General features: G+C 42.6%; 1 protein-coding gene across 2 annotated transcripts; it reads left to right on the top strand.

Annotated features, from left to right (window-relative positions):
• Window positions 1–9: 9 nt before the first annotated feature.
• On the top strand, window positions 10–27,225 carry MAPKAPK5 (mitogen-activated protein kinase-activated protein kinase 5). Of its 2 annotated transcripts, none has more exons than XM_014964021.1 (14): window positions 10–222; window positions 4,759–4,832; window positions 6,093–6,168; window positions 7,321–7,418; window positions 8,856–8,964; window positions 11,627–11,716; window positions 12,324–12,419; window positions 13,525–13,605; window positions 16,051–16,238; window positions 18,553–18,673; window positions 21,166–21,296; window positions 21,930–22,051; window positions 22,416–22,520; window positions 23,715–27,225. In XM_014964021.1, the coding sequence occupies exons 1-14, from the start codon at window positions 187–189 to the stop codon at window positions 23,807–23,809; spliced, it is 1,422 nt and encodes a 473-aa protein (XP_014819507.1). In that variant the 5' UTR covers window positions 10–186; the 3' UTR covers window positions 23,810–27,225. The 2 variants fall into 2 exon arrangements, with proteins under 2 accessions (XP_014819507.1, XP_014819516.1); XM_014964030.1 differs by having other exon boundaries at window positions 11–222; window positions 21,930–22,045.

The following is a 27,225-nucleotide window of genomic DNA, read 5'->3' as shown; positions in this document are numbered from 1 at the left end:
TGGCACAAAGGCTCCTCCGGGGTTGCCCGTCGCCTAGCGCGGCCCAGCGCCCCCGGGCCGGCCCCGCCGCCGCCCCCGGCGCCTCCCTCCCTTCTGCCTCGCTGGCCCTCGGTCCCCGCTGCCCCTCGCTGGGGACGGGCCAGCGGCTCCTGCTCCCCCCTCAGCCGCCCGTAGCCCCGCGGGAGGATGTCGGAGGATCCCGAGACGGACAAGATGATCAAGGTAGGCAGGAGGCAGCGGGTCCCTTGCCCGGTGAGGGGAGGTGGGCAGTCCGGGCAGGGCGTCCCGGCTCGGCGGGGCCTGGTCCCCCCCTTCTCAGGCTGCGACTCTGTTCCTCTCAGCCCCTGCAGCGGGACGTGGCTGCCCTCGGGCTCCGGTGTGGAGCTTCAGGCACCGGGCATGGAAATAGGAGCTGCAGGCAGATGGCTTCCACGGGATCCGGCCTCGGGGAGTGGGTGTTGAGACGCTGAGACCGCGGGGAGCAGAGCCGGGGCTTCTCGGGGCGGCCGAGAGCTGGGGTCTCTGTCTCACAACAGTCCCCGGCTGCGGAGGCAGCGCTGTCGCCTCAATCCATCCCCGAGTTCCTGTTCGGATGCTGTCATGAAAACAAATCTGGCGTGTGGGATGTTTGTGTTTTGAGTGGTGGTAGAGGAGATGAACAGATTCAGGATTTCTTCTTTTTTTTTTACAGCGCGGATTACTGTGTGAGTTTAGCGCTTCCCGGTGAAATCCTGCTCTGACCTGGCTGAGGGGATTTCCCAAAAAAGCTGGGGAAAACCCTTTTGAGACAAAGTGACAATAAAAGAATGTTTTAAGGACTTTCTGCAGGCTCTTTACCTTGTGCAAAGCATTTGCTGACACAGAGTCTGGATGCCTTCATCATTGCTTCTTTTAATAAGATGAATGAGTTCCTTAAGGATGTAGGAAGAAAGACCCTGTATATTGGCATTTGCCACCTTTCCTTGGCCCTGCTGTCTGCCATGGTGGGATTTGTCTTTACAAAGCTCATCAGGGCAGAGATCAATGTAAGAAAAGTAGGAACACAGTCTTGTAAGTAGAAGGAAGTCTGAGCACTGTGTTCAGACACCCCAGTTTGTAATTAAACTGCAAAATCAAGTATCGGAATTGTATACTGTCTCTTCCTACTTTGTTATCAATCTTGGCATGTTGCAGGGGAAGTAGCTGTCCAGAAGGCTTTCAAAAAGAAGGTTTTCTTCAAGTATTTTTGTGAAGGTAAAGGTCTGTATCAGAGCTCTTGGGGGTTAAAAGCAAAACAAAAAAGCCAAAGCAGTTGTGTAAATGTAGGTCAGTCCCGCATCTGCCTCCTGGTTCTCCTGGAGAACAGATTCTAGGTGAATCTTTTAGGTTGTAGGCATTATCTAAATTGAGATTATAATTCAGTACTCTTATGCTGATTTGTCTGCTTCTCAAATAATTGGTTATTGTTCGAGTTTGATTGGTTTTCACCTGCATCTGCAGGTTTGAGGTCTGTGATTCAAGATAGCGATCGCTGTCGAAGGCAAACTAGCTGGGGTTGAAAGGCTGCGCCTTGGAGCAGTGGAGGTTGTTGGCATTTCACTTGTTGAATGTGTGGAGTTTGTCCAAGCAGCAGGCTGTATACTTTTAATTGACTGCAGTGAGTACGCATTATCCTTAAAGTACCTTCTTTCAAACCTTTTTCTATCGGTATTCAGTGGAAGCTGAGAAGAAGCTGTGTTGGGAGGGTGCTCTAACTTGTTATTTTAGGTACCCTGAGCTTGCTGGAAGGGAGCTGTGTTATTGAAGAGAACTCCTGAAGTTTGTGTGAAACTTTTCTCATCGAATAAATTTCAAATTAGTTTACTCCCTTTGCCCGCTTGAAAAGTTTAAAGAGTGATCAGAAGTTTAAAGCTCCTTTAACAGTAGGAGCCAAAAAGGTTTACTGTAAGAAATTGCACCACTGCAGATTTTTTTTTTTTTTTGAAAGCTCTCTCTCTGGCACTCTTCTGCCTCCTCTGTTCCCAGCCGCAGCAGATTAGTTCCAGCTGACCCGTCAGCCTGTCTACAAGTTCAGTGCTGTGCAGCAGAGCTACTGGAAGGGGTTTTATTCTCCAGATGTGGAGCTAAGTACAGGGTACCGTGCCCTCTGCTGCCTGCATCTGCAGCACGTTAATCTAAATGAAGAGGCAAGGTGTTTAGGCTTACCAGTTTAAACAGATTTTGATATTTTCAGAGTGCAGTTTTGTATCTGTAAATTTTAACTATTTCATGCTGTTTGAATGTTATAAACTCCTGTTGATTTGCAGCTACCCAGTCTTGGTGCTGGAGTTGGAGCTCCTGTTTCTGAACCAGGAGATGTAAGCAATTTTGTACATTGATTGACATCAAAGTTCTCAAATTCTGCATTTCCTATCATTAGGAGGCGATGAATAGTGTTTCTTGATCACTAGATTATTCTTTCTTTTTTTCTTCTAACTTGTAAAGATGCTTTGGAATGAAGATTGGAATCCAAATAAAAACGCAGAAAACAAAAATGTTGGCTTTCTTATTTAAAACACTGGCAACTATGCAGAATATAAAAAAGAAATATAATTTTTATTAAAAATGGACTTATTTGTAGTTGTTGAACTTGTCTGTCAGGAGTTGAGAACTATCAGATTCTATTCTCACTTCATTTGATCCATAGATCCCAGGCTTTCTGATTCCTGATCAGCTTCTCAGTTCACTTATCCAGCTGGAAGGAGGCAGGGAGTCTCTGTGCCACCCCAGAAGTGGCAGGAGGCAACAGAAACCATTTAGTCAAGACAGGGCTTGTATGTGGAGACAGAATCTCTTTTTAGAGCAACCTGTGCAGTTGAAAGGGTTGGGTAAGTGTTGGGCCAGGCAGGCCCTTTGGTTTTGGAACAGGAGCAGCAGACTTCAAAGCTCTATTAAAAAAAAAAAAAAACAACAAAGAATTGTTATCACTCAATCACAATGTTGCTCCAGAGCACTTCGGCGTTTGAGTTCAGTGGTTTGACTTTCTTCAAAACTCAAACACTAAACGTGATCCTGAAAGCGTGTGCTGAGGAGGCACTCCCCAGTTCAGAAAAACCCTTTTTCTGCTTACTAATTCTCTTCTAAAATTGTGGCTTCATTCTGAACGTGATCCTGAAAGCGTGTGCTGAGGAGGCACTCCCCAGTTCAGAAAAACCTTTTTTTGCTTAATTCTCTTCTAAAATTGTGGTTTCATTCCACCTGTGATGCCTTCAGTTCTCTGTGTCTGAATATCAGGAAAATTAAGTTAGGTGTTCCCTAATACACTTCTCGCAAGTGAAATTAATGTTAGTTGAAATGCTGACAAAGTTTCTTTGTCCTTCTACTTGAAACCAACAGCCCATGTGTGATCCACCACGCTTTTCTTCCCCTTTCTTTTGAAACCCTTCATAAAAACTCCACCTAACTTCAACTTTTTCCTTTACCCCTTTCACGCTGGTCGTTTATGATTTATGTAATACCCACTCCAGACTGCGTTACAGGGCGATTTTTCCTTTCATATCCATCTTCCGCACTCCCTAATCCCTTAAATATCAGCTTTCCTCTCTTGCTTTGTTTTCAGTTCGTGTGGCTGGAGGTCTGGCTCCAGCCTGGCAGTGGTGTTAATCCATGGCTATTGTGGCAGAGGCTGATGATCCAGGTTTGGGGCTGCCCTTTTCAATACCTTGCTCGAGAGCACGAGCGTTCTCTGTTTGCTCGTAGTTTGTAGCACGAGTGGTTCCTGAAACGCTGTGTGTTTTGAATCCAAGTTAACAGAAGGGGAAAATCTCATCCCAATAAAGTTGCTTTGCGAGTGGTGGACTCTTCCATCTGTTTTGGGTGTATTTGGGAAGTATTTTACCTCCTTGCTTAAGCTGGCTTCCGTTACCACCTTGCAATTTATTAGAAAGCCTGGCTTTTTCAAAGACAACCCTGAAGGCGGGTAGCGACGCTCATAAAAGAGCAAAAGCAGGGTTTTTATGGTGCGTGTCACTTTTTGCTTTGTGTTTGCACACAACATTTCCCCCCAGCAGCCCCTCTCTGTCCATGGGTCACCCTCTGGGTGACAGCACCTGGCAGTGGTGTTAGTGGAGATGCTGCACGCCGAGCCTCCCTTCGCATCCCGCCTTGTGACCTGTTCAAGCACGATGGCACCCAAGCTGTGTCATAACACAACCGAAGCCCGTTGGTATGGATTTGGACAAAAGGATTATAAACACAAGCCTGGTTCATTATCAGACAAGCTAAAACTGGTCAGGCAGGGTTTAGTTCACAGTGTAATGGTTCCAAAGGTTTGAAAACCCTAAGAAAGCAGCGAAATCGTTTCCCATTGTACTGTATGACTGAAACATAGATAAAATTGCTGAAATTGGGCCTTTGTGTTCCATTGTAATTGATCGTTTATAGGTAGGAAGCTGGATTTAAGAATCAGGAGGGCAAAAAAAATGCCCTTGATACACTTACTGTATTAAAAGTGTAAGATCCCCTTTACTGTTCTCAATAATCCCATTTCAAAATGCCAGGGTGAGCAGTCTCAGCTGCACAGAAATTATTTTATGCTGAGATATATTATTATGTGAGCATTTTTATTTATGTTTCATTTTCCTAGGTGAAGCAAAAACTGCAAACCAAGCTCTTTTTCTGCTCAGGTATCTTGCAAATCAGGTCTGCTGAGCTGTTTTTTTTTTTTTTGGAAGGGATGTAGTAATTAATTAATTTTTTTTTTTAACTCTCTTTTCCCTCCCCCTGCTCCTTCTGGACTAGGAAACCTCCATTTTAGAGGAGTACAACATTAACTGGACTCAGAAGCTGGGAGCTGGGATCAGTGGTCCTGTTAGGTAAGACAATACACCTGCGGATTTGCATGTAATCTCAGCCTGTTTCGTTAGCTGTGGAGAAGTGAGTATGCATTTTAATTGTGATGTGATACGCGGAAGACTCTTTATAAACAAATTAAGTGTCTCTGTACTGGTGGTAGCTGGTGTGCAGGTGAGGTATTGTCCTTTATGGGATATGTTTGAGGTAAAAACCCTCCTCACCTCTCTGCCTTGTCCCCTCTCACTGCCCTCTTCCCAAAGCAAAGCAGGAACAGGGCTCGGTTGTGAAACGGTGGCAGCAGAAAATTCTACTGGGACACCTTTGTCCTTTTGCTCCCGGTGTCAGCGTGGTGCAAAGGTCGCTGCTCCCGTCTACGGTGCCATCGCTTGGGGCATCAGCGCTGTGTGGCCCTTGGCTATTTTTACCAGCTATTTTTTTTTCACATCATCATGTGAGGCCAAAGCAGATAGTGCCATGAGCTCTGCCTCTCATACCACGCTTGCCCATCGTGAATTTCTAACCCCCCTGCAGGGACTGGGTGCTTTCTGTAAAGCGAAACGTATGTTCCCTTTTCAACTAGAACTCTCCCTTTTGGGAGCAGGAATTTGCAAAAGGGCTGGAAAACAAATGTCTGCGCCTCTGTTTCAGGGCGATTGTCTTTTGCCACCATTTATCTTCCTGTCCAGGCAATTGTTTCTCCTCATTCATTTTCTGTTGCTGCGTTGCCTCTGATCTTTATTTAAATATCCCTTTGTTTTTTATTCTTTGAGCTGCCTGTTAATATGTGGGTCCCTTCCCTCTGACGCAGTTCAATTGTTAATGTTAAATGGGGGAAAGAGAGAAAAAACGTGTGCGGCCCAGTTGGTGGCCTTGCTAAAACAAGGCTTTCCATTCAGAAACGCTTGATTTATTGCAGTCTCCACCCTCTGTTGGAGATATTCAGGCTGCCACTGTGTGGTTTGGGTTTTTTCGTCAGAAGTTATCTCTTCAGGCTGAATGTCAGAGTGCATTCTGCTTGTCTGCAGTAGCCCATTGCCCTGAAATACTTCCTCTGCCTTGCTGAAAATATAACTTTATGTTAGATGGTTCTGTAACGTGTTAGATTGTTGTGGAAGGCTGAAAACTGAGGCTTTCAAGCTGGGACGTGGTGACAGGTGCCCTGTATATTCCAGATTGCGGGCATTCCCACGTGGAGAGCAACCTCATAACTACAGATCAATTGCTTGAAGTGTCTCTTTAACATTCTTGCTGACTGAATAATTTTATTGCTGTAATACTAGAGTCTGCGTGAAAAAATCCTCTCAAGAACGCTTTGCACTGAAAATTCTTCTTGATCGTCCAAAAGCTAGAAATGAGGTATAGTTCCTGTTTATACTGTCTGCCTTCTGACACACCGCAAAGTCTTGCCCTTTTGGTGAATTGTTGCAATGGTTTTTAAAAAAAATAAATGAAAAAGAGTGTTCTGCGGGTCTTGCCTTGCAAGATTCCTTGGGTTTGATCCTCTAGCCTTGCTGTGCTTGGCTCCTAGAGGATGAGGTGGTGGGTGAAGCAGAGGGTCTTTCTAACTCTGAGTTTGCTGTAGGTGTCAGCTGTATATTTAAAAGTGTGATTTTATAGAGCTGCATTTTGAAGCCGGTGTTCTCCCTGTGTCCCATGTAACATAACATGAATAGTTTAGAACTGATTTCACATTTCGATGTCACTACTCTAAGAATTGCCAAGAATTCTCAATTTACACTCTAAATGGTACAGCTTTATCTGTGTAGGAGAAACTCAATAAGCTCACTGATACCCTTTGTGAATTACTGGGGGTGGCAAGAGCCAAGGTACCAAACTATTGAAAATGATGGGCAGTCCTGCAAGGTGTTATGAGAGTGAAAGAAGGGTTAATTGTCCTCAAGGTTTAGGCAACTTCCATTTCTTGTTACTGAGCAAATTCTCATTTAAAATTCCCAGGACAAAAAACATACAAAGCGTGTCTTGATTTAGCATTCCAGGTAGCATTAAATTGGGGAAAATTCCTTATTCAGAAAGTCAGAACAGTAGGTGAGGTTTCACATGTTGTGAGTGCGAGACCTTCAGGCCATAAAAGAAGCCAAATTATGGCATTTCAACTTTTATTCATGATTTTTCGGTTTCAATTGTATCTCTATTGCTACTTTAAAGCTAGTTCTAGCTTTAAATTTATTTTAAAAACCCAAAGAGATCAAAGATTGGGCTTTTTCTGGAACTGTGCAGGGTTTGTTTCTATGGTCTGTAACGAGTAGGTTGGCAAAGTATGATCTTTCTGTCCTACTTGGTCCAAGCAGAGTAATGGCTGTTGGTCACTCATAAACGCTTGTAGGCATTTCTTATGTATTGAGTAATTAAAATGGCATGTGACGAGTGCTGAGCACAGCTGGCAGCACGGGGGCTCGTGTGTGCCATAGTCTTGGGGGCAGAGGGAGGAGCAGAAGGGGTCAGGTGCCTGTCACTGTGTACAGTAACGTTTCTTCCCTTCTCTTCAAGGTACGTCTGCACATGATGTGTGCAACACATCCAAATATTGTTCAAATTATTGAAGTTTATGCTAACAGTGTGCAGTTCCCACATGAATCCAGCCCAAGGTAAGATTACATAGGGTGATTCATTCCCACAGCTTGCTTTCCATGTTTAGGCCAAGGTATAGTGGAGTTTGCTTTTTTTTTTTTAATCACAGTGTGACCAAAATGAATATTTATAGGGTATTCCAGATATGATATTTATACTCCAGACTAAGCAACGCCTGCTTTTTCCCCTGTCAATGCAAGACCTTTGCCCAACGAATTTGCGTCCTTCACTACTGGTCTTGAATACATCTTCATTTCTTAGGTTTTTTCATTGGTTTAGTCTGTGATACCTGCATTGTCCGAGAGAGTACATTACCTTCTAGCTGGTGTCCTGCTTTGATATTGCTTTATTAGCTCAAATTGAATTGTAACCTTGGAGCCTCCTTCTGCTTTCAAAGCACTGTTAAAGCAGGATTGGAGCTGTGACTTTTGTTGCTACCGAGTAGTGAGATCGTTTTACTTGATGGTGATGCCTGTGAGCCACCAGGAAACTCAGAGTACCAGTCTTCATTAAAAAAAGGAAAAAAAAAAGGAAGAGAATTGTTTCTAAAAATACTAGATTCTGCCCTGTAAACTTTACATTGTCCTGCTTAAAATGAACCCAGCAAAACATGAAGCAGAGTTAATATTTTTTATAATTTAATATTGCTTGGGATAAAATCTTCTAATTGGATATTAGTTGAGGAAAAAAAGCTGAGACCGGGCTGAGTCTCTGGTGTATCTGGTTTTGCTGTGTGGCAGGAAGAACTATAAGTTAGTTTCTTGAGGATCTAGGGGTCCTGATCTTCACACTTCCTATTCATTGTCCTTCATAATTATGTCAATAAATTAAAATAGTGAGGTACAGTAGAGTATCCAAACTCAAAAGCATTAAAGATAATTCCTCAACCTTCTGCTTCGAAGTTTCCACGAACATCTATAGTGCCTGGGCAGAAGGGCACGTCTGCAGGGATGGGTGGAGGCCAGTGCACGCTGTGCTCTGAGCCAGCTCCAGCCTGGAAGCTGTTCTGCCTGTTTCATGAATGCAAGCCTCTACCTGCTCTATTATTCTTTGAGGGCAGAGTTATACATTGATGTGCCTAAATGGCTTCCAGGTCCAAACGGGCTTGGTGGAAAGCGTGGGTGGAGCTTTCATGCGTCTGTCTGAATGCATCCATGCAGACATGTCCACAGTGTTTGTTCCAGCTGGATGGGGGAGCCCAAGGTGAAGAACAAACAGTAGATTCCTGGCTGACAATCAGCGAGTCAGATTGTGCTGGGAGCCAGAAAATCCTGCAGTTTACGTGCTTAAAGGCAAAATTACGGAACCAAAATAGCTAGAGCAACGGTAGAAGATACAAGTATATGTCTCTCTTCTGGCCTGCATCACTAGATAAGAAGAATGCATTATTAGCTTAGCAATTCTGTTATTTTTTTATTATTTTTAATATAACAAAATGAAATGCTTTTGAACAGGGCTCGGCTCCTAATTGTAATGGAGATGATGGAAGGGGGAGAGCTATTTCACAGAATCAGCCAGCACCGGCACTTTACTGAGAAGCAAGCAAGCCAAGTAACAAAGCAGGCAAGTCAACACCCATCTATAAGCAAATCCATGAATGACAATGGCTAAAGTATTTAACAATTCCTTGGGGTGGGGGGGTGGGAAAAAAGGAAGCTAAAATAATCCTCAGTTCTGATCCAATGATCATTGCCTGCTTTGTTATAACCTGACAATGCCGAAGTTTTGTAATAGAAGCAAAGAATTGGAAGGTGTGGGCTAGTTCTGGGTTGGGACCCTGGTGTCTCTGCTGTCCTTAGTGATGGTTTTCCTAACCTGGTCTACAGAACACATCACTTTTTATTTATTTTTTTCACGATCTTCCTGCTGCATCCCTCACTGTTGTTCTAAAAGTGTTACCTCCAACAACCCCCAGGCTCTCACCAGACCACGCGTGGCTCCTGAGCTCTGGTTTGGGAGTCACTCTTGGCCACGACACAGACTTGGTGTTTCTCTCACCTCTTGGGCTGGGTGGCAGACAATAACCTACATGTGTCCTGGACCAGTGATTTTCAAGCTGGGTTCTTTATCTGGTTTAATGAAAGTCCTGCCTATCGTGGAAGATAACGAGAGGAATGTACCACTGTAGTGCATGTTTTCTGTGCTGTTTGTTCTGATGTCATTTTTCCCTCTCCATTTCTCTAGCCAACTAAGTCTTGAATGTTGTGTTTTATGGCCTTCACAGTATTTATTTCTAGAGGTTTTGGTGTCCATCAGACTCTTTGTTGCTTAGCAGTGCATCTGGTGTGGGCAGCTTCTATCCTGCTGGAGTAGGCAGGATGATGAAGCAGAAAGGATCTCCATGGGATCCAGTGAGGGGATCCTCGGTGTCAGTTCCTCTCAGTTCTGGGGTGAACTCATTCCGTTTGACTTTCAAGCTGTTAGATGACTTGTGGTGCCCAGTCAGAAAGCTTGGATTAATGGGGAGGTTGCAGGAAAGAGGATAGGGCTGTATTTTGGGATGGCCTTTCTAGGGAGCCACAGCACTGGTCCAGCAGGTTCCAGCTAGGGAACCACAGCCCAGAAGAACCTTGCTGTAAAAGTAGCCGAGCTCTTCTGCATGGGAATTGGCACCATGGCATGAAGCCAAGGCCAGAATTGCCTTTGTTTGCTTCTTGCAGAGGTTATATTAGCATTCCAAACAAAAGATACACAAACTAGGTGAGAGGCTGTGCTGGAGATACTAATCAGTAAATGTCCTGCTCTCACACCAGTGATCACTGCAGTGAATAAAGGAGAAAAACCATGAGACAAGATGTTACAGCATTTGTTGCAGATTGACATGACTTTATGAATAGATCAGTATCCTGCTCACTTGCTTCCCCTGGAGCTGGAGGCATAGTGTTTGGTACTGAGGCAAAAGAGAGGGCCAAATTATTGAATCTTAATTATTTGTATTGTGTTTTGACTTGTTTCTAATGAAATGGGGATTCTGTTGTTACCTTTTTAGCTTCATCCAGCAAAGGAGTTAGGTAGAAGCACAGAATTATTCTTGATGGTTTGTTTTCATGTCCTTTGGGCCATTTGTTTTTTGTCAATGCAAGGCAGTCTCCAGGACTAACATGTTAGGGAAGTCTTTTGAAACTATACCAAAGACAAGGCTTTGAATTGAATCCTGACTTCGTGTACACTTAGGTTATTTGTGTCCCAAGTAACTCTCTAATGTTTACAGAGATGAACTTTGAAAGCAATGCTAAAGCCTTAATCTTCCATCTGGTGGTTCTTCATCGCTGCCTTGAACTAAGGGTCTTGGTTCCTTGTACCCAGTAGTAGTTGTCACAAAAGCTACCTCGTTTTATCTGGGAATGTGTTTGTATTTGTTTCTGAGCTAAGTTAACACTGAAATTCTCTTGTCACACTAATTTGCACCTTGTAAGGGCTCGGTGCTTCACCCAGGGCAGGGTTTGGGTAGGATCCTACAGAGGCCAGTGGGAATACTTTCAAATAAGAGTTATGTGGCTTTGCCTTACTTTTGTTCTAGTAACACTGTATGTAGTCATGCTTTGGTTTTCTTTAAATGAATTGCACTTTCGAATGTACAGTCTGAACCTTCCTGACTGCTTTACGGGTTTCTAAACCACAGCAGTGTAAGAAGCTGCCTTTGAAAGAATCAAGTAACGCATTTCTGTGTAGTATCATAAGAAATGAGTAAATTACAGACGGTACCACCAGGAATTAAAGAATAAAACTGCCTGAACGTTGACTCTCAAGTCAGTAAAAAATGCAATAAAATACTCACTGAAATATTGAAGCAAGAACTCGCTCTTGACTGCTAAACAGAACGTAATTGCTGCAGCACGTGCAAGCAGGTTGAGTTACCCTGTAGGCCTAGCACGGAGTGTGAAAGGAACGCTGTCATGATCTGTTTCACTTCTGGAGGCGTTAATAATGCCCCGAGTTAGTCAAACTAAGATGGTTGGGAAGCCCAGTACAACTTAGCTTTTATTTTCTCTTTGTCTTGAGTGAAAAGAAGACTGAATAGTTTGGTGGGTTTCATTTCCTGATGGGCGCTTTACTGCACTACTGCTGAGTGCGGCCTGGCTTGTAACTCAGAATTCTACCTACGTGGTTTGGAAATGTTTGGGGTCTAAGCTCTGTTGGCAACATCCTTTTTAAAGTGAATGTAACTGTCCTGACTAAAGGAGGAGTTCTGTAATTGTAGTTGATTTATTGTGCCCTTTTTCAGATAGCTTTGGCTTTGCAGCATTGCCACTCACTAAACATTGCACATAGAGACCTCAAGCCTGAGAACCTCCTCTTCAAGGATAACTCTCTGGTAAGATGAAGACTTGGTATTCTTGGATTACTGCTGAATTCTGTAAAATGGCCCAGTGATGATTTTCAGAATAGTTGTAAAATGACATCAATGCAATGTTTTGGTGACAAAAATGAATGACTTTTTTCGGGTTTGTGCTTTTCTATACTCTGATCTGCTTGGACTACAGGCTGTCCATGTTGCTGCAGTAAATATGGGTCAGGGTCTCCACCTTGACACAGAATCCTGTCCCATTTCCTCCCCATATGTCGTCAGCATGTTTTAACATGCAGTACAGGTTCTTGACCGACATATCCATAGCACTTGCATGTTTCTTTCTTCTTCTGCTCCTAACCACCCTGTATATTCAGTGACCTCCCTACAATGCACTTAGGGCTTTCCAGAGCTTAGAGGTGGACTGCTTTTGACCCAGAGCACCCAGGAAAACAAAACTTACTGTTTCAAAGTTCACTTTCTGACCTTTTTAGCTGCTTTGTGGAACGGTAAGGGTATAAATACAAAAGAAGAATACGTGTGGTGAAGGTAAGATGAGTACAAGGCAAGGAGGATGTGTTAGAAAACCTGATACAATGAGATTTTGAAACGAAACCTCTTCTCCTTGTTTTAGGATGCGCCTGTTAAGTTGTGTGACTTTGGATTTGCCAAAGTAGACCAAGGTGACTTGATGACACCACAGTTCACTCCCTATTACGTAGCACCTCAGGTAATAAATTTTTATAGTTATAGGCTGAAGGGGAATAATGATCTTTATTGCCAGTGCTTCCATAACCACATCTTTTCAGAAGCCTTTGCTGTCCTGTTAAGGGCTTCTGGGTGCAGGAATCTTGAGTATAGTAGCCACCTTTCAAGGTGGACTTCCACAGTGAGGAGATCATGAGGAAACTTCCCAGACTGTTCATAGCACTGACTTATTGTTGGTGCCTCCTGACTCCCAGCAGTGAGACAGCTCCAGAATTTTGGCGGTTGGCCTTGAACTGTATTAAAGTGTCTGGTTTGGAAAAATCACTGCTTCACAATCCTTCTTCCATCTCAGGCTCATTCAAGATTACATTAAAAGGGCTGTGCTGAAACAATAAGGTTCTGTAAAGGCAATTGCTTGGAAGGAGGGTGGTGCCAGAGGGTGACCTGTTCACCTTGGCTTGACCCCCTTCTCAGTATGAATTAAGACATAATTTGTATTTACAGACAGGCTGTTTTTTGTAGTGCTGCTTTCCCCACTCCCTTTTGTGCTTTGTGTTGGAGTCCTGAAGGAAATTAAAAGAAAACTGCAGATAGATATTTAATTGCAGTACTGGGCACGTCGGCAGCCTTTAATGACTAGAAAGAGCAATTGCAGAGATCAGGCTGTACAGCCACAGCTGAGTGCCCTGAAAATGCCTCCTTCACTGGAGCCTGCTGCTGAAGGGCCATGTGCACTACAGACAGGGCTTTTTTAAAACAAGTAAAACTACCAACCCCATAAAAAGCTTTTCCTGAGCACACTTAAACTGTGATTTTTGTAATAACCCAGAAAGACGGATTTGATCAGCGAGGGATAAATTTGATTTGATTTGCTCATGGGAGAGGCAAAAAGGGACATCATGAGCTGTTGATTTAATTCAGGCAAACTGGGAGTTTTCATCCAAAGCAGCAAAATGGTTTAGCTGAAATTTTCCCCCGTGTAGAAAGTTAGGAAGACTAGTCTGAGTTTGGCAAAGCCCACTGAATGGAAAAGCATCAGGCATCTTTTGCATAGATATTGCTGTTTGTGGTATCTGTAAATGAGATATATTTTGCTTTTTTTTTTCCCCCCTCTCTCATGGCAACAGGTATTGGAGGCACAAAGACGACATCAGAAAGAAAAATCTGGTATTATCCCCACCTCTCCAACACCTTACACTTATAACAAGGTAAGCTATGAAACAGTCCACAAGTCAGTATCTTTAAAGCACAGCATCTTCCCCACCCCTACCCCTTGGTGTCTCTGCTGTAGAAGTAGTCTTTAGACACAGTTTATCACCTAAGGGTGCTTTTTATAAATTTTGAAAGTCTCACAATGCTCAAGAACTCCAATTCTGTGGACTGAAGCAGATTTACTCTCCAGTAACAGCCCCCTGCAAGGGACTTCCCTCTCCTTTGTTGTAGGAGGGTAGAATGGAAGAACCTTGAAAACAGATACCAACTGGAGTTAACGCGCATGCCAACAAGGTTCAGCTGCCTTGTTCTTCTTGGATTTAGTGTGATACAGAGATATTGTTTTCATGTTTCATTTAATGAGCTGATCGGTCACTCCAAACCGCTTTCAGTCATGGTGGTACTAACTGGAAAGGCTGCTGGAAGAAGCAGCTTCGTCCTTACCTTGCCAAGTGTGACTCACTGCAAAAGCAGCATCTGGCATACTCCTGATTCCCCAAAATAGTCTGTGATAAACTCGCAGGTACACTGTCCTTCCACTGCACTCCAGAGCCTGAGTGGAAAAGCCTGTGATCCTCCACCTTCATGAACGGCAGCTCTATCCCACAGATGTAAATTGGAGGAAAAACCACATTTTTGATTCCCTGAGTACTTTTATTAAGCTGCGTGTGTATTGGATCAACTGTAAGCACATAGGTTGTGGCTGGAGAGATGTAAATTGGAGGAAAAACCACATTTTTTATTCCCTGAGTGCTTTTATTAAGCTGCGTGTATATTGGATCAACTGTAAGCATGTAGGTCGTGGCTGGAGAGGGCTTGACTCCTGAGAAGCAGAATCTGGGAACCATATCCATGAAGAATTTAGACACCTTTTTCCTACTTGGATACCTAATTTCTAATGAAATCAATGGGACTTTATCTCCAGTCACTGGAAAAATTATGAGAATTTAGATAACTAAATAGAAGTTTAGATTTCTAGAACCATCTGAGATTGGCTTAAACAACTTGCTGAAAAGCATACATACGTGAGGCAAATCCTTGGAGTTTGTTACCAGCATCCACGTCTTTTGTAGAAGCCAAAAGCCAAGGGTATGATTTAATGATCAGTATGAGCTGATCGAAGTGTATTCCCTGTGGAAGGAAATAGTCTCACCTTTGAGGAAGCCCTTGCTGGGTCAGTGTTTATACAGTCAAAAAACAGTTATTGGGGTCAGGGATTCTCTCTGCTGAGTTTGTCTGTGCAGCTTCGTGAACGCTGGTGCTGTCTTGGAGCAGGTGGTGGAATATACAGCCTGGGTGTATGCAGACAGGGTGGTGCTGAGGTTGCTTCAGTTGACAGCTATGCAGATTTCTGTCTGTGTAAACGAATTGCAGAACCTCCCTTGTCTCCCAAATGTGCCCTTCTGTGTCTTTCTACAGTCACCTGAACCTGGCTGCAGTCCAGCTTTCTGCTTACACTTGGCTCTGTGTCCATCCTTGTGCTGGCATCAGCCTTTGGGAGTCCCCTGGAGGACTGATAGGGCTGGAAACCAAGCCAGTAAAAATAAATAATTAGCTTTACAAATGCTAGGGTCAGCACAAAAGAAACATTTGGAATGGATAGCCAGGGTCAGAGCAGGTCCTGTCAGCCCTAGCCTTCATATACCATAACCAAGTGACAACAGAGCTGTATCCCTATGGACAGGTCCAACAGAAGCTTGAATTGAAGTCTAGGCTGTTACAGTCCCCTTCCCTTCTTCAGAGTTGTGTCTGTGTTGCGTGAATGCAGAGACATCCAGATGGGGAACGGAGCTGCCTTTCAGCTTCTTTACAGAGCTGGTTTTTGGCTGGATCCATCTCTCCTGAACAAACTTGTTCCCTATCACACAGGCACTAACACCAGTGCAAGGGCAGGGCAGGAGGGAGTGCAGCGTAAGCAGCCCTGAAATACTGCTCCTGCCTTTCTGAACCTTCTTTATCTCCTTGGCTTCCAGGACATGAGTTTTTCATTAAATGCCTCTCTGATTAAGTATTTCTTCTGGCGCGTTTGTTTGATGGTGTTTCTTTTTTTAACTCTCAGACTCTAAACAATGACTGTATTCTGTTTTATGTTCTGATATTGTGAGATGAGAATTCAAATATGCTGAGGGATGTAATAAATGCACATCACTCACTCCTCTGATGCACTGGCTGTTCCTGTACAATTCACCATTGCAGAGCACGGAGTTACAGGAGAGCTTTCTGTAAACAAGCGACTATTTGAAATAGTTCAGCTTGGCAGCATGGAGTTATCTTGTGCTTACATATTTGCCATATTTATCCGTGAAGGTCTCTAGATGGGCCTTTAGGAGAAGGCTGAGCTATGTTTCTGTTTTCTTAGGCAACCACGTAGAACTTTTAACATGGCTACACCACTGCTTGCTGCAAATTGCGCCCCAAAGTGATCATTTCCTTGCTTTCAGAGCTGTGACTTGTGGTCCCTGGGTGTCATTATTTACGTGATGCTGTGTGGATACCCTCCGTTTTACTCCAAACACCATAGTCGGACAATTCCAAAGGACATGCGGAAAAAGATCATGACAGGAAGCTTTGAATTTCCAGAGGAAGAGTGGAGCCAGATCTCAGAAATGGCGAAAGACATTGTGCGAAAGTGAGTCAGTTGAGGAAAATGTTATATCGCTCTTTGCTTGTATTAAGAAATTGGAAAGTTGCTTGAAAGTGCATTATCACAAAAGGCCTTATTTTTCCAAAAGTGGGGGGAATTGTCTGCAGCACATGCAGCTGAAAAATTTTCTATTGTATTCAGCATAAATGAAGTCTGGTAAATATTTTTTTTTTTTTTTTCCCTTCCCTGACTGTTATGTTCGATTTTTGATGTCTCCTGTTTCTGAAGTTGCTAGAGTGCATTTAGTCTTTAAGGGGGAAGGGGTGCACTGCCTTGCTGCAGAGCAATATAGACAACTGGCTGCCATGTCTGCAAGTGCTCTCTAGGCACACATCTTCTATGAAAATGTTTAAACTCCTATTAAAATTGGGAGGAATTTAGATGGTGTAATAGGATCTGGGAGATCTGTCCCTTAAAACCCTCTGCACATAAAACACGGGCTAAAAGGGGTCAAGAGAGGCAGGGGAAGGGAGGTTAAGATCTGTCACGAGGTGTCAGACTAGGAGATAAGCTCTTGCATTGATATTTTATTCTAAATGCTAATGGAAACTGTTTTTCATGCAGAGCACATCTCTCAATTGCAAATGTTTCAAAGACTCTGATCTCGTGGTCCTGTCTGAAAGCAAGAATGTGGCACTGACTAGGTCTTGACCTCACTTATTTTTTTAAAATGTGAGAGGGACTTACTGCCATGGGTTATATCACCAGAGGAGCTGGAAGAGTAAAAGCAACATAAATAGAAAAAAAAATCAATCAGTTAAATAATTTTAAATTGTCACTGTCTCCTCTGACATACTGTAAAATCTCCAAGAGCTTAACGTTGTTTGGAGAGGGTGTGGGGGCCTGTTTATAGCAGTGCAGGAGAGCCCACAACCTTTCACCAAATAAACTGCAGATTATGTTGCAGTGAAACTTCTGCTTATACCAAGGTCAACTCTTTATGCTCACTCAGAAGCTTCACAGCCAAAAGATTTTGTTGTCTTTTAAAATGGCCGTGAAATTCAGCTCGCAGAATGTTGTTACTTGGATTCAGTTCACTTCACTTAGTTCTCTGATTAATGTTGTCAGGACTCCCTTTCCTGCCTGTCTTTCCCAGCCAGTGAGTCTGAATCTGTGTTTATGGTGCAGGAATACACTTAGGCTTTATAGAATTCTGGATAAGTTTACATTTTATATATGTAGACAGCTATTCATATGGAGTCTTGCTTCTGGAGGTCATATTTTGCATTCAAGCAGCTGCTTCCTTTCAAGCGTGTCGAGCTGATTCCTGACCTCAAGCTTTATGAGCTGCGGTGCTTGATAATAGGGTAGGACTTTGAAAACCTATGGAAAAGGAATGCGTGGATCTTGGGTCTAGGATCAAAATTGAACTCGCCCGTTTGGCAGCGTGGCCTTGCAAGTGAAATTTATGAGCTAGCCTGTGGTCCTGCTGACAGTTTGTAAGAGTTATTTCCACTTTCTTGGTACATTAAACAATTCTGCTTTGCAGCCAGGAAGCTGATTTAAAGTATTGTCTAAGAAAGTGTGAGAAACTCATCAAGTCATTCTATTTCTAAATTAGACTCTTGGGATAACTTGTCAGCACTTTGTGCAAGATTTTACTTTTTTATTAAAGAGTTGTGATTATCATGAGAAGATGAGTTTTCTCTGTGAAATCTCTTTCCAGGGTTTCATTCTAGTAAAATTTAATTCCATGGAGTGTTCAGATAACTCAGAATAAAGTTCCTTTTTATTTTGAGGTGCTGTAGGCTGCCAAAGTGTCCATTACTTGAGGCTTTTTCTGGGGGAGAAAAGCTAAGGAGTTGCATGGTGAAAGCAGTTAATTCAGCAAACAGGTTTCCAACTTTGCAACTTTGCCTTTCTTCACCGTGCCCAGAGTCCTTGTTTTGAGCATAGACTGTTATATGCATGGGCTCTAGATGTGCATTTCCAGAGAGTGTTGGTCTGGATCCTTTCCAGTCCATCTGGAAAATAATTTCCCACCTGGGAGGAGGTGAATGTAGAGTTCAGCAGAACACAAACGTTACTAAAATGGCTGTCAGCACCTTTCTTTTACACTGAGTTGCTGAATGTAACTGAATGAGCTGTGGTAGTGTTAAAATATCACTGCAGCAAGGGTCGGGGAAGCTGGTAGAAAGTCAGACTGCCTTTGGGTCAGCACAGTGTTTTAGTTGTTAGGAGGAATTTCTTTTTTGGCCCCTCTAATGCTTAAAGATTGTTAAGTGCTCTGACCCCAGACAGAGCACCACCCTGTAATTCAGCAAAGCTCTCTTTATGGACTGATTGATTCCTCTCCCAGGCTACTGAAGGTCAAACCTGAGGAACGGCTGACCATTGAAGGTGTGCTGGACCATCCCTGGCTCAACTCCACCGAGGCACTTGATAACATCCTACCCTCTGCCCAGCTGATGATGGACAAGGTCTAAACAACATTTCATTTTATCAAGAGCGTTGCTTAGGAGAGCTGGATAGCTCTTTCTTTCACATGGTAGAGATGATCCTTTGTCCTGTTCAGCCCCCTCAAGAGCGTTGCTTAGGAGAGCTGGATAGCCCTTTCTTTCACGTGGTAGAGATGATCCTGTTCTGTTCAGCCCCTGTGAGGTCGGGATATATTGTCCCACAGTCAATGACTGTAGTAGTAGTGACAATCGTGTCTTGCATAATGGAAACCTGATTTTTGTTACGCATCTCTGATGATATTTTATTCTAAATGCTAATGGAAACTGTTTTTCATGCAGAGCACATCTCTCAATTGCAAATGTTTCAAAGACTCTGATCTCGTGGTCCTGTCTGAAAGCAAGAATGTGGCACTGACTAGGTCTTGACCTCACTTATTTTTTTAAAATGTGAGAGGGACTTACTGCCATGGGTTATATCACCAGAGGAGCTGGAAGAGTAAAAGCAACATAAATAGAAAAAAAAATCAATCAGTTAAATAATTTTAAATTGTCACTGTCTCCTCTGACATACTGTAAAATCTCCAAGAGCTTAACGTTGTTTGGAGAGGGTGTGGGGGCCTGTTTATAGCAGTGCAGGAGAGCCCACAACCTTTCACCAAATAAACTGCAGATTATGTTGCAGTGAAACTTCTGCTTATACCAAGGTCAACTCTTTATGCTCACTCAGAAGCTTCACAGCCAAAAGATTTTGTTGTCTTTTAAAATGGCCGTGAAATTCAGCTCGCAGAATGTTGTTACTTGGATTCAGTTCACTTCACTTAGTTCTCTGATTAATGTTGTCAGGACTCCCTTTCCTGCCTGTCTTTCCCAGCCAGTGAGTCTGAATCTGTGTTTATGGTGCAGGAATACACTTAGGCTTTATAGAATTCTGGATAAGTTTACATTTTATATATGTAGACAGCTATTCATATGGAGTCTTGCTTCTGGAGGTCATATTTTGCATTCAAGCAGCTGCTTCCTTTCAAGCGTGTCGAGCTGATTCCTGACCTCAAGCTTTATGAGCTGCGGTGCTTGATAATAGGGTAGGACTTTGAAAACCTATGGAAAAGGAATGCGTGGATCTTGGGTCTAGGATCAAAATTGAACTCGCCCGTTTGGCAGCGTGGCCTTGCAAGTGAAATTTATGAGCTAGCCTGTGGTCCTGCTGACAGTTTGTAAGAGTTATTTCCACTTTCTTGGTACATTAAACAATTCTGCTTTGCAGCCAGGAAGCTGATTTAAAGTATTGTCTAAGAAAGTGTGAGAAACTCATCAAGTCATTCTATTTCTAAATTAGACTCTTGGGATAACTTGTCAGCACTTTGTGCAAGATTTTACTTTTTTATTAAAGAGTTGTGATTATCATGAGAAGATGAGTTTTCTCTGTGAAATCTCTTTCCAGGGTTTCATTCTAGTAAAATTTAATTCCATGGAGTGTTCAGATAACTCAGAATAAAGTTCCTTTTTATTTTGAGGTGCTGTAGGCTGCCAAAGTGTCCATTACTTGAGGCTTTTTCTGGGGGAGAAAAGCTAAGGAGTTGCATGGTGAAAGCAGTTAATTCAGCAAACAGGTTTCCAACTTTGCAACTTTGCCTTTCTTCACCGTGCCCAGAGTCCTTGTTTTGAGCATAGACTGTTATATGCATGGGCTCTAGATGTGCATTTCCAGAGAGTGTTGGTCTGGATCCTTTCCAGTCCATCTGGAAAATAATTTCCCACCTGGGAGGAGGTGAATGTAGAGTTCAGCAGAACACAAACGTTACTAAAATGGCTGTCAGCACCTTTCTTTTACACTGAGTTGCTGAATGTAACTGAATGAGCTGTGGTAGTGTTAAAATATCACTGCAGCAAGGGTCGGGGAAGCTGGTAGAAAGTCAGACTGCCTTTGGGTCAGCACAGTGTTTTAGTTGTTAGGAGGAATTTCTTTTTTGGCCCCTCTAATGCTTAAAGATTGTTAAGTGCTCTGACCCCAGACAGAGCACCACCCTGTAATTCAGCAAAGCTCTCTTTATGGACTGATTGATTCCTCTCCCAGGCTACTGAAGGTCAAACCTGAGGAACGGCTGACCATTGAAGGTGTGCTGGACCATCCCTGGCTCAACTCCACCGAGGCACTTGATAACATCCTACCCTCTGCCCAGCTGATGATGGACAAGGTCTAAACAACATTTCATTTTATCAAGAGCGTTGCTTAGGAGAGCTGGATAGCTCTTTCTTTCACATGGTAGAGATGATCCTTTGTCCTGTTCAGCCCCCGTGAGGTCGGGATATATTGTCCCACAGTCAATGACTATAGTATTAGTGACAGTTGTGTCTTGCATAATGCAAACCTGATTTTTTGTTACGCATCTCTGAAAAAAATAGGATTTTGGGTCATCTCTTTTTTTTAATCTATGGCTAACATTGGCCATATGTTGTTCTTTGCTTCATGTGAAGCTAGTTAAAACATCAAGTGCAACTCTTTTTCATTCCAGGCAATGGTTGCAGGGATACAACAGGCTCATGCAGAACAGCTTGCGAACATGAGAATCCAGGACCTCAAAGTCAGTCTCAAACCCCTTCACTCCGTCAACAACCCAATCCTGCGCAAAAGGAAATTACTGGGGTAACTCTAAAGCTGTTTCTGAAAGATAAAAGTGTAGGCAGCCATGATGCAGGGAGAGTGACTTAGAGCATGTTAAAAATTCATCTGATTGTAACTGTGCTCCTGAATTTCTGATTTGGTTGACACGCTCTTGATGCTGAAGTGGGTAGATGGAGTCAAGTAATACTTGCATAATGTGTTGTGCCTTCCAATGTGCCGTTGAGGGCAGGAAGAAGACTGGACAGTATTATATTATACAGGTAGTGGAACAGGTCTGTTATGAGAAGATGGGTCATGCGTTGAGTAAGGTAGGGCAAACTGGGAGAAAGAATTCTAGTATTTCTTTCTGATCCTGACATCTATTCACTGAAAAATTCAGGTCATCTCTCTGTCTCTTTTTGTTCAAGTTACCTATCTGAAAAATATATGCATTTTGGGATTACCCTTGCTTGAATTAATTCAAAGGAATATTTTTTTCTTCATATTTGAAGCGGTCTCGTAATGCAGGACATTGTTATAATTAATGCTAAATCTAGCTCCCAGTCCCAGCTTTCCAGAGAGTGAGGGAAAGGGTTATACTGATGCAGTTCTGCAGCGAGTAATGGACTCGAGTTGCATTCAAATTGTAATTGTCTCCTCCTTGTTCTTCTGCAGCACTAAGCCGAAGGATGGTGTTTATATCCATGACCCCGAGAACGGAAGTAACGATTCCAACGTGGCTCTGGAAAAGCTCAGAGATGTGATTGCTCAGTGCATTCTACCACAGGCTGGTAAAGGTTGCCACTTTTAAGAAAGTTACATTCCTAAACGTGCAAGGCACTGACTTTGTACTGTGCCTCGAGATCAGTCCATGTCAGTCAGCAGTGAGGAAGGACAAAGAAAGCTGTTGTCCTAGTCACTCTCGAGAGGAAAAGTGTTGTCTGTGGGCTGTAATTAATGTTGGTGCATGCCTAATATTAGTGTCAGCAGTGACGCGCAGAGCTGTTAAAATAGATTTTGAACAGGAGTGTCTGCTCTCAAACAGATTTCCTAGTTTGCATGAGGTGCAGGGGAGTAACTGCTCGTACTGTTTACTGAAGCTCTGAGTGTTGCTGGAAGGCAAATGACAAACCTCCTCTTTATCTTTGTTCTCCTAAATAGGAGAGAATGAAGATGAGAAGTTGAATGAAGTGATGCAGGAGGCGTGGAAGTATAACAGAGAGTGTAAGTTGCTGCGAGACACTCTTCAGAGCTTCAGCTGGAATGGTGAGGAACTCTTTCTCTTCCACGGAGAATGGTGCTAATGCCAGGTGAAAGAGGGGAAGCAGTGACCTTCTTATATGGAAATAAAACCACACTTTTTGAGTTCGTGTCAGGCTGATTTAGGCTTTGACACTGTTTAAGCCCATCTTCCAGTGTGGGTGCTTTAGAAATGAGGTTAAAAGTTTGGCTTAAAATATCTATTTGGGGTGCTCTCAAACAGATTTCCTAGTTTGCATGAGGTGCAGGGGAGTAACTGCTCGTACTGTTTACTGAAGCTCTGAGTGTTGCTGGAAGGCAAATGACAAACCTCCTCTTTATCTTTGTTCTCCTAAATAGGAGAGAATGAAGATGAGAAGTTGAATGAAGTGATGCAGGAGGCGTGGAAGTATAACAGAGAGTGTAAGTTGCTGCGAGACACTCTTCAGAGCTTCAGCTGGAATGGTGAGGAACTCTTTCTCTTCCATGGAGAATGGTGCTAATGCTGGGTGAAAGAGGGGAAGCAGTGACCTTCTTGTATGGAAATAAAAACACTTCTTCAGTTTGTGTTAGGCTGATTTAGGCTTTGACACTGTTTAAGCCCATCTTCCAGTGTGGGTGCTTTAGAAATGAGGTTAAAAGTTTGGCTTAAAATTTCTATTTGAGGTTCAGGATAGAGTTTTCAAAGGCACCGAGTGATGGAGGAACATAACAGCACAGATGGAGCCCCACCTTAGAAAGCGCTGTAGCTGTTTTGAGCTGGTTTCCTTCCAGCTGTTTGTTACTCTCTTTCTGCTGGAGGCTGCTGCCCTCATCTATGTCAGTGGAACATCTCTTCTGCTCAGTTTGTATTGGAAATGGCATTAAACCAGGCCAGATGCTGTGAGGGTCTTCAGATGGCTCCTGGACAAAACAGGGTGGCAGAGGAGTCAGCCCCCAGGAGCAGATGCTAATAAATATAAGGGGACCAGGGGCATCAGCCACGTTCACAAGGGCTTGGCTGTGCCTCTTCCCTCATTCTGTTTTTCGGTTGTTTTTAATTTAGGTTCTTAAATGCTTAATTTGTTTTCAGTGGAACTAGAGATCATAACTCATTTTGGTTCCCTTGTAAATGTTGTCCTATGTTTCCTACACATTGTTTTGTATTTGGTCAGTGTATGGCTCTAGCTGTGATTGCTTTCCTCCTTGTGCCCAGTTGACTACTGATTCTTCTCTTTTCAGGCAGAGGATTCACAGATAAAGTGGATCGACTAAAACTGGCAGAAATAGTAAAACAAGTTATTGAAGAGCAGACAAACTCCCATGACTCTCAATAGCTGGAGCTTCTTAATCTTATTTTTTTTACCATTTAAGATTTATTCTTTAACTGTAAAAAGTATTTTTATGTAAATTAATAAATCATAATTATTTCATTAAATTTCCATACTGCTTGAAAATGCTGTATAGTTGTAGATAAAAAAAAAAAAAAAATCATTGGTACTGTAATATTTTTTTAAAACTCAGTTCCTTGAGGTATATATGATCACTTATGTACTGTTAATCATGAGTCCCCCAGATGGGGCAAATTATATTGTTAAAGACCATTCTTTTTCTTAATAACCAGTTGCAGAAGCTGCCTTCCATCTGCTATACATACAGCCAGCTGCAATGACTATGTATGCGAACAAGACAGCCACAGTTCCCCCAACACCCTGCTCAGTAAGTACTTGAAGCAAGTGCTGTGAAACACACACTTCATAGCTACCCTTTGCGCCTAAATTCCCAATCTTTATGTAGAGGCAACTCAATAGCCTTCAGTTTCACTAGATGACCCGAGAGCCACGCTTGGCCTTGCCAAGGGCACCCGAGTCCATGTGCTTGCTGTATTTTTCAGTTCAAATCAGTAGCCCTCTGTTTTTATTTCTTCTCCATCTTCCTCAGATCTTCATTAAGACTGAGCCTTCTTTCTTCTTCCCCATCTTCCTCAGACCTTTTTTAAGGCTGAATTGGCCATTCAGCATTACGACTCTTCTTTTTATCATATTGTTCAACAGCAGAATAGAAGAATGTTCTAGTTACTTATGTACAAGTTATTTTTATTTTCATGGTGGGATCTTCTACGGACTCCACAAAATAGGTGTGGGGTCTGATTGCTTTGACCTCAGATCAGCAGTTGTGTGTGTTCCCCCCATGTACTCCCTTCTTTCCTTTCTAGAAGATCCAACATTTGGTTTCAAACTTGTCCTCTTGTTTGAAAGAGATCATCCTGGCAAGGGTCATAGTGCTGCTGTGTGAATCCACTGGTGATCCTTCTCTTGTGTCACCCTCTGGAGTCCAAGCTCCCCATCTCTTCGATGCCTTCGAGCTCCTCCTTGGGGAGCAACAGACGCAGGGCTGCTCCTTGACACATGTCCTTATGCTGCCTGGACCATCAGGCTGCCCAGGGCAGATTCTTACACTAGTCTGGAACATTGGCTCCAAAAGCTGCTTTTTTTTTAATTTTAAGTAAACAAACAAATGAAAAGAATCTGTACATATTTCTAGTTTTCTACCTTCTGACGCTTTTCTTTCTTTTGAGACTGGTTGAAGGCTTTTTATAGAGATATTTTGGTACTAAACCTGTGCAGACGTTGAATGAGTTTGGTCTGCAGACTGAAGTGCCAATTCAGGGCTATTAGTAATGACTCTTGATCATTATTGTTATATTTCATAGCTCATTAATTTTGGGTTTACATTTACAAACCTGAGCCATGAATCTCCAAATTCACTCTTTTGGCAGTCCAGCCTTGTTCTTTTTTTGTCTTTTTTTCTATACCAGACTTCCTTGCAACCTTTAGCTTGGATGATGGCAAACCAGTGTCTGACTCTTTCTATAAAATTTTGTAAGCAGTGACTTAGTTTTTCTACATGAAGGAGATACTTCATTTCCCATTCTTCATCAGCACCGTGTCAGCTTGCTTTTAATCCTGTTGACAGTTTTCCAATGCCTGATTTATAGCAGAGTAAGAACCACAGTCCCTCCTTATCCATCGCTTCCTCTGATGGGAACAGGGAGGTTTTTGTGCAAGCTGGAGTTGTACCTCTGACACTACATGGAATATTTGTGCACTGACATGTATCGATGACAACTGTGGAGATTTAGCAAGAGACAGGAGTATTTATAATTTCTTGGTCGTATCAGCAAGTTTGCAGGGCTTATTATATGCATTTCTGTCCTTGCTCAAAATTCTAGGTCATGTCAACATCCACACAGTCTTTAAGTGTGATAGATAATTCCCTTTTTAACTTGAAATCCAAGGGTTTTTCTTCTGGGAAATCTCATTGTTTTGGAACCTTTAAGGGTGGCAAATAGAGAAATAAACAAGGAAATCACCTTTGTTTGAATGGGAGTGCAAAAAAAATCCCCCCACAAAAGCATTTTGCCACTCTGCCCTCCAAGGAGGAAGATACTGGGGCAGTTTCTTGGGAGCCAGAACTTCTTAGTAGAAAACTGGATCAGATGGTAGCTACTCTCATGGGGGAAGGGATGACTGCCACGCCATGGCCTGATACCATCCAGGAACCTTGTGAGCAACCACGGGGTGGTTGCTCTAGTGTTAAGGATGAGAGTAGTGAGGTTTGTCTGCTGCTGTGTAACTCTCTCTAGGAATGGCTTCAGCTTGTTTCCACAGTTCCCAGTGTGTGTTTGGTTCATTTGGGAGCCCCTTGGGGTGCAAGAGCAACTGCTGCTCGCTGACATCCAGGGCCACTCAGAAATAAGCAGAGAAAATGGGATCTGACTTCATTAGAGGGACCCTCCTCTCTTCATCCTCCTTTAACTTACACGATGGAATAATTCCAAGCTGTTACTGAGAGTGAGGTGGGTCTATCAGCGACTGACTGCGAAGTATCTGGAGGGAAGTCAAATTTCTAAAGGCTTTTGTGAGTAAGGAACTAGCTTTTTATGGATTTACTATAGATTTTATTGTCTGTGATGAGTGAGAATGGCCTGATCCAAAACGGAGGTAGGGAGGGACAGATTAAGAAAACACAATTTGAAGATTCAAGGTCAAATGGTTTTATTTCTAGGAGAAAGTTGATTATTTTACTCTTTAAAAAGTTAAGTTATGTTTTAGATTTCAAAATTAAATACACTTTAATGGGTTTATTTACATATTTTAAAGTAGTATTTTACTTTCTCCTTCCTGTGTTTTTTATTTTTCACTTGACATAAATGCGAGAGACCTTGTATTGATTATATAAGGTTTTACTCGGTATTAAATCTACTGATCCTTTATAGCAGACTGTGAATATTGTAAATACCTGGAGATGGAAGGGTTGTGTGGGATCAAAGAAGACATTCTTTGTACAAACACTAAAAGGATATGAGAAAGCTCTGTAGGGTTTTGGGTTGTTTTGGGTTTTTTTTAGGAATTTTATCTGAAATCATTTGACCTTTTCAAAATTTTATGTATATCTGAATTCTCCTGTGACTTGATTATTTTAAGCTATATATATATATAAAACTTAGAAGAACTTGACTAGGTGGTGAAAGTTTTCGATTGGAAATAGCAACATGTCAAAGTTTTGCTGTCATTACTTCAGGTTTTTCTTTTGGAAATCTGAGTCTGTCCTCATATGCCATGTTTAACTTGTGTATTAAAATGTTTTCATTTCTCCTTTTCAGTGTTATCTGTAATACGTTAGTTTATTTTGGATCAGTATTATATTGTAAATATTACGCATCGGTGTATATAAATGATTTTACTAAACT

Source organism: Calidris pugnax, unplaced genomic scaffold (genome assembly GCF_001431845.1).
Source record: "Calidris pugnax isolate Ruff unplaced genomic scaffold, ASM143184v1 scaffold32, whole genome shotgun sequence".
In the NCBI taxonomy this organism is placed as follows: domain Eukaryota; kingdom Metazoa; phylum Chordata; class Aves; order Charadriiformes; family Scolopacidae; genus Calidris; species Calidris pugnax.
The sequence above is the reverse complement of the archived record's forward strand: the minus strand, read 5'-3'. Positions and strand labels throughout refer to the sequence as shown.

Coding starts and splice junctions, on each gene's coding strand:
- MAPKAPK5 (XM_014964021.1), top strand. CDS start 187: ATGTCGGAGGATCCCGAGACGGACAAGATGATCAAG. Junction 11,717..12,323: donor TCTTCAAGGATAACTCTCTG/GTAAGATGAAGA, acceptor TCCTTGTTTTAG/GATGCGCCTGTTAAGTTGTG. Junction 21,297..21,929: donor CGCAAAAGGAAATTACTGGG/GTAACTCTAAAG, acceptor GTTCTTCTGCAG/CACTAAGCCGAAGGATGGTG.